The following is a 12,141-nucleotide window of genomic DNA, read 5'->3' on the forward strand; positions in this document are numbered from 1 at the left end:
CTTTGAGCCTTGTAATCAAAGACATGTCCGGTGTCATGCCTTGGTCTTTATTTCTGGATGCTGCTTCAAATTAATGGGCTACATTTCAAGCACCAGGAAGTTAAAGAAAACATGTATGTGTTTCCATTTAAAAGTTTCCTCCTCTGTTAAGGCCTTAGCCTTTTCAAATGGTGGGCTGTCAGAAGACAAAATGAGTAACAGGCTGTGGCTCACTTGGCTAATCTTCCGCCTGCAGCACCGGCATTCCATATGGGTGCCAGGTTCTAGTCCCGGCTTCTTCTCTTCCAGTCCAGCTCTCTGCTGCGGCCTTGGAAGGCTGTGGAGGATGGCCCAAGTGCTTGGGCCCCTGCACCTGCATGGGAGACCAGGAGGAAGCACCTGGCTCCTGGCTTCAGATCACGCTGCTTCACGCAGCGCCGGCCGTGGTGATCATTTGCAGAGTGAACCAACGGAAGGAAGACCTTTCTCTCTGTCTCTCTCTCTCACTGTCTATAACTCTACCTGTCAAATAAATTTTTTTAAAAAATGAGTTATATAATAGCATCTCCCTTTCCCTTCTTCCAGTCACACTGGTGAATTCCCATGAAACATCCAGTGTAACAGCCCTGGGACTTTTGTGTCCCTCCCACTTCACATGACAAGCTGCATGACCACAGCTGGACAAATTTTATTTTATTTTATTTTTTATTTTTAATAGGCAGAGTGGACAGTGAGAGAGAGAGACAGAGAGAGAAAGGTCTTCCTTTGCCGTTGGTTCACCCTCCAATGGCCGCCGCTGCAGCCGGCGCACCGTGCTGATCCGATGGCAGGAGCCAGGATCCAGGTGCTTTTCCTGGTCTCCCATGGGGTGCAGGGCCCAAGCACCTGGGCCATCTTCCACTGCACTCCCTGGCCATAGCAGAGAGCTGGCCTGGAAGAGGGGCAACCGGGACAGAATCCGGCGCCCCGACCGGGACTAGAACCCGGTGTGCCGGCGCCGCAAGGTGGAGGATTAGCCTATTGAGCCACGGCGCCGGCTCTCACAGCTGGACAAATTTTAGTAGTAAGTATGCCCTGATGGGCTGACATGAATCACTTGGGCAAATCAGAATTTACTTATCTAAAGGACACACGAGGAAATTCACAGTTAGAGTGTACAGCAAAGAGATTAGAAGCATTCTCTGTTGGAGTTATAATAAGCATTTTCTGTGAATCAAGCTAACAGCAAGGTCAGATGAGCAAGCTAGCTAATACTAATCACACTGTGTCTGCTATTCACAAAGCAACACTTCAAATCATAGACTATGTAATGAGGTAGAGTTAAGCATTTCCTTTAAGATATACGTTGAGAAGGCAAGTAGTTCACTACAAATTAAAGAAGATTAGAGTATGTCTGTGTACCCTTTTCTTTCCATGCTGAACCTATGTGAAAGCACAAGCTAATGACTTTTCCAGGATCCCATTTGTTGACACAGCTTGCAGTAACTACAGGACATCTAATTCCCAGTCTGATATCTTTCTGAAATTTCCATGGGAGGTGAGTGGGGTGAGAATACTAAATAAATCCACTTTAGTATGATGCTATTTGTTAATCTGTATTTTGGGAACTAATGAGACAGATAAAATTTCTGATAGTTTAGTCATATCAGTCAAGAAAAAGCATCACTAATCATCAATGATGTTGAATCCAATGAGTTACAGAGACATTTCCTGTTTTAGAAGAGTACTGGCATGAACAGTCTAACACAATCTAGATGTAGACTAAACACCATCTCAAGTCAGCCTAGAACATCTCATCAATTTCAGAATTAAGCTGTCTCTGGAATAAAGGACAAAATGAAGACAAACACAAAATGAAACTTGTATAAAACAACAGTACATTCAGGCTAGCACAAAATACCCTTCCATCATCCTCTATCTTCCAGACTAGTAAAACATGGTTTAAATAGAATCCAATACTCAACACTGTAGAATCTGAATAACAGGCAATTTCCCTGGTGACTGTAGTAGGCATGACAACAAGCCACTGGGTCTATACTACATTCATAGAATGCTCTTACATGTGATTGATAACTATACAATTCTAAATCAATCATTCTTATGCTCTCAGAATTTCTAGGGTATTTCTCCATTGTTTTTGGCCATTGATTGTTGCTGATGAGAAGTCAAATGCCAATCTGGTAAAAGTAATAATAGATGTTAATGCATTTTCTCTTTGATAGCATAGTATTTTCTGTTTATCCTAATGATATTTTTAGTTTCGTTTACTTTTTAATCCTTTAATTCAGGCATGAGGATCCTTTGTTTCTGCCAAGGGCCTTTGGAACTTTATAACATTATGTGTGGACCCTACAAAATTATCAACTTAAAAATTAGCCTGCTTTAGGGCCCTTTATTCTTTTTTCTTGAATTTCTGGATTTATTTTTTAGGCATTTGTGTAGTTGATTTTTGTTTTGTTTTTTATTTTTTTTCTCTGATGGCTTTTATCTTTGAGCTATGCCACTGTGGCTTGGTAGACTGCATGTTCAGTGAATACCAAGAGGTGTGTGGTAGGTATGGCCAGGAAGCTCTGGTCAGTGCCCCAGGGTGCGATGAGTATCCAGAGTGACACCCATGTTGGTCATGGCAGATCTCAATGCCTAGGTGTTGGCCCCACTGAACCCCACAAATGATCTTTGCAGTCTTCACTGTGAACAGTTCCCACTGCAATGATCTGTTCTAGGCAACCAAGAAGCTCCAAGTATGTGGAGCCACACCCAGTGATTGCCCAGAAACCCAGCTAAAACCTGCACCTCCTCATGTAACCACCAAGTCTCCCCAGTGTCTGCATGCAAGGCTCCCACAGTTGCTGGGTGTGGAGGTTTCTCTCTGCCCTGCCAGCCTGTCCAGTCAACAGAGAGGCAGATGTTCCAGGCTGAAGCAAAGAGCTCTGACCCCATTCCAGGTCTCTCATGTGGGTGACAGGAAGTCAATCACCTAAGCCATCACTGTGCCTTCAAGGGTCTGCATTAGTGGGGAGCTGGAGGCAAGAGCTGAAGGTCAGGCAAGTGTCACAATCTCTAGATCAAGCACTAGCCCCTTTTGTTTTAAGAAACGAATATCTTCTCAAACGTATCCAGGAAAAATAATTTAGAGGTATCATAATTATCTGGCTTCCTTATTTATTTAGTTCACGTTCTCAACTCCCTCCCCCTCCTATCACTTTAATTTTCTGTTTCTTTTACTCAGGCTCCATTCCTTGGATTGCAGACTTTTTCCAGTTCCTGGTGAGCCTATACTGGAGGTTTAAAAGGCAGAGTGTAAACACCTTCATTCTGGGACCGTGACCTCTACTGCTCTAGCTATTCTCAGAATGTGCAATAAATTAACTTCCTTTTTACATTTTTGGCTAGGGTATAAGCATGTGGCTATCCAAGTTGTACTTTGGAATATTAGAAATGGGGGCTTTCAACTCAAACTGTAAGTGCACTGCTCATTCCCCTCTCTGTTGCCCTCAGAGTCCTGAGCCTCTCCAAGTCCTGCTGATATCTCTCTCTGCAGATGAATCTGCCTTGTGCATTAGGAGACTGCAGCTTCTTTTGTCCTGAGCCTTCACAGATCATCCTTCTGTCCACTTGACATCTTCCATAAGCTTGTTTCTTCACATTTTTTCACCACATTTTTTTTGTTCTGTCTGATGTTTTGCATTTAACCCTTTTCTTCTTGTTACTATAATTTTCATGCAATCTCAAGAAGAATTAAAGGTAAATATTTTTGTTATATCTGTTTCTGAAATGGAAATTAGTCAGTACTCTTCCTGAACATTTCCTCATCTCAGAAAATGGGAATATGCCAGTTGAATAGCATGTATATTTCCCATCAATCCATTGCTGGATTATTATGGCTAATTTAACTCTATTGAGATACAAATGGAAGTAAAGAAATAAGTTATCAGTTCAGAAAAGGATTCTTCCTTGCTAATCTTGTAATAAATTTTAGAGACGTAAATCTCTGATCCTAATTAATGCAAGCACAAATTTCCTTAAGGACCAACTATATTCACTTTTATGATATGTCTAAGAAAAAACATTTATAATTGTAATGATGACTCTCCATTAAACTGTCATTACATTGAAAAAATGTAAATTATGCAAATGGCCTCCAACCTAAGGATGGTTTGGCTCCTGATTTTTCTTTTTTTATGTGAGAAGTCTTTTTATAGAGGTACTCCCCTTTGTTGGTATAATGAAAGTTTCCGATTAACCATGTCATTGTTTTATTTTTACCATGAAATTTTTTCTCAAATTTCTTTCAAATTAAACAGACCCGGGGCCAGCACTTTGGTGTATCAGATAAAGTTGCCACCTGTACTGCCCGCATCCCATGTGGGCGTTGGTTCAAGTCTCGGCTGTTCCACTTCTGATCCAGCTCTCTACTATGACCTGGGAAAGCAGTGGAAGATGGTCCAAGTACTGGGGCTCTGCACATGAGTGGGAGACCTAGAAGTACCTGGCTTATGGCTTCAGATTTGCTCAGTTCCAGCTGTTGTGGCCATCAGGGGAGTTAACCAGCAGATGGAAGACCTCTCTCTCTCTCTGTCTGTCTCTCTGCCTCTGTCTCTCTGTATCTCTGCCTTTCAAATAAATAAATGATCTTTAAAAAAATTGAACAGACCTATTTGCAGATATATCCTTCTACTTTATTATTTCCCAACCCACAAATGCCCCATTGACCATTAACTTTTGTGAACACACTTACTCATTTTATATAAAAGCCCATTTTTCTGTTTGCAATTAAAGAGAGACCTTAAGATTCTTAATGAGTATCCTCTCAGTCACCAAAAGAAAAATCTACAATTTCCAAACTTTTTAAAATCATTAAAAATTACTGTTTTCCAAAAAGATATTTAGAGGCTGAATTCAAACTCTACATTGCCTTCAATGTAATCTGTACCAGAGGCCTATGAAAGAAGTAGTTCATTACAAAACACCTGTGATCAAGAAAATATTGTAATGTTGAAGTGTTCACATTCAGTAAAAATCATACTGTGGATTTTTTTTAAAGATTTATTTTATTTATTTGAAATGCTGAATGACAAAGAGAGAAAGAGATCTTCCATTGGCTGGTGCACTTCCGCTAAATGTCCTTCACGTCCAGGAGTAGTTCAGATTGAAGCTAGGAGCCTAGAACTCCATCAGAGTCTCCTACATGAGTTGTAATGACTAAAGCACATGGGCCATCCTCCACTGCTTTCCCAGGCTCATTAGCAGAGAGCTGGAGAAGAAGCAGAGTATCCAATAATCAAATCAGTGCTCCAATGTTGGGTGATGGCAGGTAGGTGATGTCTTGAGCCATTGGATCACAAATCTGGCCCCCACAGTGTGGATTTTGAATTTTAATCTTTTCTTGGGCTGGTGGTATGCAGTATGGCACTCTGTCCCAATGCTGGAAAGCAGCATTGAACTGTAGCTCCCTGCTGGCCACACAGTCATGAGGGTGAACAAACAATAAGCTATACTGTGCTAGGCTGCTAATCTAGGATGTTTGGCTGGTTAAGTATATTAAATGAAATTTTGACTTATAGTTTTCAATTACAATTGGTTTATTGGGAGGTAAGCTGAAGAGTACCTATATTCCCAGGGCTACCTAGAGAAAAGGCATCTATAATACAAGCTAGGACAACTATAGTCATAATAGCTGTTTTCAAAAGTGTTTATGCTTAAAATTTTGCAATTTTTTTGTATGAGTTCAGGCACTGTAGTCAAAAATGAATATATTTTCCATTTGTGCCACCTACTTGCTCCTTAACTTAAGATGATTTCCTTAATATCACAGAGATTTTATTTCTCATTTGTACCTAATTAAAGTACTCACCCAGTTAGTGTATATGGCTCTTATAAAATGGTTGTCATATTTTCTTAGCACATTAATCTTAAATATTTATTATTATTTTAAATTTATTTTCTGAAATTATTATAGACTTTGGAAATTCTATTTCAATAATACACTCATCAAGTGATATATTTTGTTTAACATTTTCCCATAGTGAATATTTAAGTAGTTACATCTTCTTATTCTTGGGAGTGATAGCATGACATTAAATATTATGTGTCTCAATCTTTTAAATACATGTAGCAGTTTGAATATACATTAGTACATTCATTTATACATTAGACTATGGCAATTTTTCTTATAATGTCAATTTGAATGTCAACAATACAATGGAAAATCAGAAAAGCATTGCAGATTGAAAGTACCAAGCAAGAGAGCAGTATAGTGTGTAAGAAAAGGAGCATACATGTACACATTTTTGCCTTGTGTTTTTTAGGTACTTCTTGTTTACCTGCAGTTGGTGGATTCATAACACTTTTATGCATTTCATTTATTGGCGTGATCATATTCTGCATTGTTCAAAAAAGAAAGAAGAAACGGTGAGTTATATTCCTACTTGTTTGAGGTAAGAAGGTGGGTAAGATATGGCTAATTTAAAATATTTTTTAAAAAATCCTAGTACTCTAGCAAAATTCTTCATATAAAGAAACACGATGGGAAAACTCCTTTGTACATACTTGGTAAATTCTACAGTTAAGCATAAAGCCATATTAAAATTAAAAATTGTTAGAAAGGTAGGCTTTTAGTTAATCATTTGCTTATGGTAAATTGAATTTAAGATTCGTTACTGAAGAAAGACTTCCTTAAGAGACAGAATATGGACCCCAGACAAGTTATGGGAGGGAATTCACTGAGTGCTGAAAATCCTTGAGACTGGGACTGAGTTAAGTCTGCCGACATAAGTCTCCAAAAACTGGCTGGAGGAGATGCTATGGAAACCCCCAAACTGGGCCCACTGCCGGATATGCAGCAAGCCACTGACACTGGGTTGGAGGAAGACAGTAAGTATTCACTGTGCAAGGCAAAGTAAGGATCCAGGCAGCTGTCACTTAATTTGGGGGCTCCCTGAGGGGTTATGGGTGAAAGTTTTTACAGACTGAATTTAGAATTCAGAAGTACTGTTCTGCACATGTCTGGGTGCCTGGTTGATCAGTCATGCCCTTGCTTTGATTGGTCAATAATACCTTGTTTTTAAGGGAATTTTGATGACAAAGTGAGCTTCGGTCAATTTGGTGGCAACATACATTTTGGAGTTACTGGGCCTTTAGTTACTGGACAAGAAACTCCTTGAGACAAGATTGAACATCAAGATGTTATTTATAGGGAACCAAATGAACTACTGGGTCAAGTTGTTAGGGACCTGGTAGGGCCTACTGCACCATTCCCTCAATTCAGTGAGTTAATTTTATTAAAATAGTTGATTTTCAATTATAAAACCAGGGCAAGGAATCTTTAAGCTAAGGGAGGCAGCTGGGGGACCAGAGATTAATACCTGATGGTATCTAGCATCTAACTTCACAGCACTGTTTAGCGACTCAGGTTTACTAACTGACAAAGTCATGATAAAGTGACCTTGTTTTACAAGACTAATAGAGTAAAATAGCCCTTCATTTTTCAACAAATACTGCTTGAAGGGTCCGGTGCTGTCGTGCCACAAGTTAAAGCCCAGGCCTGCAGTGCTAGCATCCTGTATGGGCACCGGTTCGAGTCCTGGCTGCTCCACTTCTGATCCAGCTCTCTGCTGTGGCCTGGGAAAGAAGTGGAGGATGGCCCAAGTCCTTGGGCCCCTGCATCCTAATGGAAGACCTGGAAGAAGCTCCTGGCTTCAGTTTGGCTAAACTCCAGCCATTGCAGCCATTTGGGGAGTGAACCAGCAGATGCAAGACCTCTCTGTCTCTCTGTCTCTGTCTCTGTCTCTCTCTCTTTCTGTCTGTCTACCTCTCTGAAATTCTGTCAAATAAATAAAATAAATCTTTAAAAAATACTTCTTGAATATCTCTACATTACGATGCGTTGCTCTTAGTGTGGATGAAAGAGACACCACCAAATCATAGGAGTTGCCCATCTTTGCGAGACTGTATCATAATAAGGAGGAATGGATAGTGGAAAGATAAAAGGAAGCAAGAAAATACCAAGCAGTGATAAGAACCTTGTAGAAATAAGACAGAATGATGATTGAAAGAGCTATGGGTCTTCTCTCTGAGACGATGACATTTCAACTGATATCCGAGTAAGACAAATGAAATTGTTAGTGAAGAGTGTTTCAGAAAAAAGGAATATTTGGTTCAAGTGACTACATGGGAATGAACCTGATGCATTCCAACAAGAAAGAGAAAGTCAGTGTGCTTGAAACAATGGTTAGGGAATGGAGGTGGGGACCAAAACAAGAAGGTCCACGGGTCTGGGAGGGCATTTGAGTTTTTACAATATCAACCCCTGGAAGGGTAGAACACAGGGGCAAAGGATCTGCTCTACGCTATAAAGATCTCTCTAGAAGGTACAGAGGGTTTCTTTCAAGTCAAGGATAAGAGGAAGGACAGTTTTGGTGGTTATATATATATATATATATATATATATATATATATATATATATATTGAAAGGCAGAGTCACAGAGAGGCAGGGGGGAGAGAGAGAAAGAGAGAGACAGAGAGAGGGATATCTTCCATCCACTGGTTCATTCCCCAAATGGCAACAATGGCCTGAACTGTGCTGGTTCTGAGGTCAGGAGCCAGGAGCTTCTTCTGGGTCTTCCACATAGGTGCAAGGGCCCAAGGACCTTGAATATCTTCTACTGCTTTCCCAGGCCGCAAGCAGGGAGCTAGATCAGAAGTGGAGCATCCAGGACATGAATCGCTGACCAAATGGAATGCTGATGCTGTAGGTTGTGGCTTAGCCTACTGCACTATAGCACTGGCCCCAAGAGTTCTATTTTTAATGTGTAAATTTTGAAATAATCTGTTTTACATCCAAGAGAGTATGTTCATTAAGTATCTATATATGTGACTCTGGAATTTATGGAGCAATCAGAGTAGAGATATAAATTTTTTTTTTATTTGACAGAGTTAGACAGTGAGAGAGAGAGACAGAGAGAAAGGGAGATATAAATTTGAGAATAAAGATATTATGTTCATCCATGGTTCACATCACAGATTATTATTCTCATGATTTTTAAGTAGAATTAATATTTAAGTTCTGTAATTGCAGCATTTTATGTTGATCTAAGTATTTGAAAAAGTGTCTCAATCTCTCAAGAGCATTTGGATACAAATTCTCCACACTGCCATGAGGGGGAGTGTTTGGACTGTATTCATCTGACAGATACATGCATGTCCTTATCTTCAGGTCAAAGAATAAGGGTGAATCAACTCAAGTCCCTCTGAGATCATAATGAGCCATTCACCTCATTCACCCAGGTAATTATCATATATGTGGGGTTTTTTGTTGTTACTGTTGTCATTGTGTATACTTCAAATTTAGATTAAGTCTTCCAATTTAAATCTGCATTTCATTTTACATTTTGTATCCATAACCATCATTTTATAAATAAATGGGAACATTTGTTTAAATATGAAAACCAGTTAGTGAGGTAGTGATTTCAAATGAGGTTATGTTAATATTAATGTCTGAATGTTTCTATTCTTTCCCTGATTCAGGACCTCTGCCACCATCACCATTTGAATGACTGCTTTAATTTCTATTTTTCTGAGTATTCATAAATGTGGAAAATACTATGGAGGCTCTTCCAAAAAGTAAAGATGAAACTACCATTATGGGGTATATCAAAAAGATATGAAATCAGTACGCCAGAGACATCTACACTTCCATGTTTATTGTAGCTGTATTCACAATAGGCAAGAGAAGAAAACAACCTAAATGCTCATCATTGGAATGAATGGATAAAGAAAATATATGTATACAATAGAATACTATTCAATGTACAGAAAGGTGAAATCTTGTCATTTTCTATCACATGGATGATCCAAAAGAAAATTATGTAAAGTGAAATGAATTGATGCAGAGGACAAATATTGAATGATTTCCCTTGTATGTGGACCCTAAAACAGTTGAGCATATAGGAGTAGAATAGTGGTTATAAGACTATGAGGGTAAGTTACATTTAGATAAGAGGAGCAAATTCTGATGATCTAGTATGGAGTAGAATGACTATTGTTAGAATAATGTAGTGTGTAATTCAAAATAACTGGAAGAGAGGATTTTGAATAACAAATCTTTGAAATGATTCATATTCTAATTATCATAATTTCATCATTAAATGATGTATAGATGTATCAAAACATCATATTGTACTACATGAAATTGTGCAATTATGTGTGAATTAAATTTTTTGAAATAAGATTGATTGTGTCCATATATTTGATAGTCATTCAGATTTCCCCTTCTCTGAAGTTCTTGTATATATTCTCATGATTCTCATTGGCTATCTTTATTTCAGGAAAGCTGTTATATCCCAGTCTTTACAAACTAGAAGTTGGTTTCCTCTCCTCATTTGCTAGCACTCTTTCACATTTCCCATTATATCACTAGGGGAACATAATAGCCTTTAAGGCTTCAACAATGTTAAATCTATCCATCTTTTCACCCCATGGTTTAAATTTGGAGTCCTATTGAAGAAATACCTATTCACCTAAGTTTGCAAAGATATCCTCTTACATTTATTAGTTTTATATTTTGTCTATTTCATATTTAAGTCTTTAACCTAAAATGTAAGATTGAGATATTTTTGCCATATAATTATTTACTATATAATGATCTAGATTTCCTAACATCAGGTACTAAAATACACCCTTTCCTCACCAATAAGCCCTATTTTCAGCTCTCTTAGTTTATTCTGTTGTTTAATTTTTTTTTCTCATAATTATATGTGATTTTTATTACCATGAACTTTTGCTTATTACCATGGGCTTTCTGCTTAGTGTTAAAAAGTTTCAAGGAGGCTGGTGCCGCAGCTCAATAGGCTAATCCTCTGCCTGTGGCGCCGGCACATCAGGTTCTTAGTCCCGGTCAGGGCGCTGGATTCTGTCCCAGTTGCTCCTCTTCCAGTCCAGCTCTCTGCTATGGCCCAGGAGTGCAGTGGAGGATGGCCCAAGTGCTTGGACCCTGCACCTGCATGGGAGACCAGGAGAAGCACCTGGCTCCTGGCTTTGGATCAGTGCAGTGCACCAGCCGTAGTGCACCGGCTGCAGTGGCTGTTGGGGGGTGAACCAATGGAAAAAGGAAGACCTTTCTCTCTGTCTCTCTCCCTCACTGTCCAATCTGCCTGTCAAAAAAAAGTTTCAAGGAAAGGTTTCTCTCCTTTATTTTCTAAATTAATACAGATATTATAATATAATTAATGTAGATACTATAATATAGATAATTAATATAGATAATATATTCAGAGACACACACAGTTACACATCCATATACATTGCACACACAGACACATTATGGAATAAGCTTATTAAGTTCCAAAAATTATTCCTTCTTATTTATTTCTGCATTTAATTTTGTTATATCCTTCTCATTTTGCTGTGTTTACTGTTTGTGCCTTTTGTTCAACATTGGTATATGATAATGATAGTTACAGTGATTTTATATATGTGTATTTGTATTTACTCTTGAACTCTTGAGAAGCTGAGAAAGACAGAAGTATACCTTAACCACTGATTCATTCCCCAAATGCACGCAACAACTGAGTCTAAACCAGGCTGAAGTTGTCATCTTGGAATTTAATCTTGATTTCCCACAGGGTGACAGAGACCAAATCACTTGAGCCACGACTCAATGGAATGCAGAAATCCTGAGGGATGTCTTTCTTTTCCTCCTCCTCCTCCTCCTTCTCCTCCTCCTCCTTCTTCTTCAGGATTTATTTTTTTGAAAGGCAGAGCAACAGAGAGAGATGGAGGCAAACACACTTACATACACACACACACACACAGATTGAGAGAGAGAGAGAGAGAAAGGTCTTCCATCTGCTGGTTCACTCCCCAAATGAACAACAGCCAGAGTAGGGCTGATCCAAAGCCAGGAACCAGGAGCTTCTTCTAGGTCTCCCACATGGATGCAGGGGCCCAAGGACTTGGGCCATCTTCTACTGTTTTCCCAGGCCATAGCAGAGAGCTGGATTGGAAGTGGAGCAACCACTTGAACTTGCACCCACATGGCATGCTGGCACTGCAGGTGGTGGCTTAACCCGCTAAGCATAGCACCACCCCTGATGTATTAATTCTGAAACTGTGCTCCTTTAATTCTGTCCAATAATTTTAAGTGTTATTTTTTTTCCTCTGTG

General features: G+C 39.2%; 1 protein-coding gene across 5 annotated transcripts in view; it reads left to right on the forward strand.

Annotated features, from left to right (window-relative positions):
- LOC100349682 (OX-2 membrane glycoprotein) overlaps positions 1 to 10,202 on the forward strand; it is a 107,312-nt gene extending 97,110 nt beyond the window's left edge. For 4 of the 5 annotated variants that reach the window (XM_089330802.1, XM_089330799.1, XM_089330801.1 and 1 more), the window contains 3 exons: positions 6,288 to 6,390; positions 9,195 to 9,265; positions 9,506 to 10,202. In XM_089330802.1, coding sequence (XP_089186928.1) covers positions 6,288 to 6,390; positions 9,195 to 9,240 — 149 coding nt within the window. In that variant the 3' untranslated portion in view covers positions 9,241 to 9,265; positions 9,506 to 10,202. Of the gene's footprint in view, positions 1 to 6,287; positions 6,417 to 9,194; positions 9,266 to 9,505 lie in introns of all 5 variants that reach the window. The other variant, XR_016232433.1, reaches the window with a different exon arrangement.
- Positions 10,203 to 12,141: the final 1,939 nt, after the last annotated feature.

Source organism: Oryctolagus cuniculus, chromosome 4, assembly GCF_051225735.1.
Source record: "Oryctolagus cuniculus isolate XC-2025 breed Fujian yellow rabbit chromosome 4, ASM5122573v1, whole genome shotgun sequence".
NCBI lineage: Eukaryota > Metazoa > Chordata > Mammalia > Lagomorpha > Leporidae > Oryctolagus > Oryctolagus cuniculus.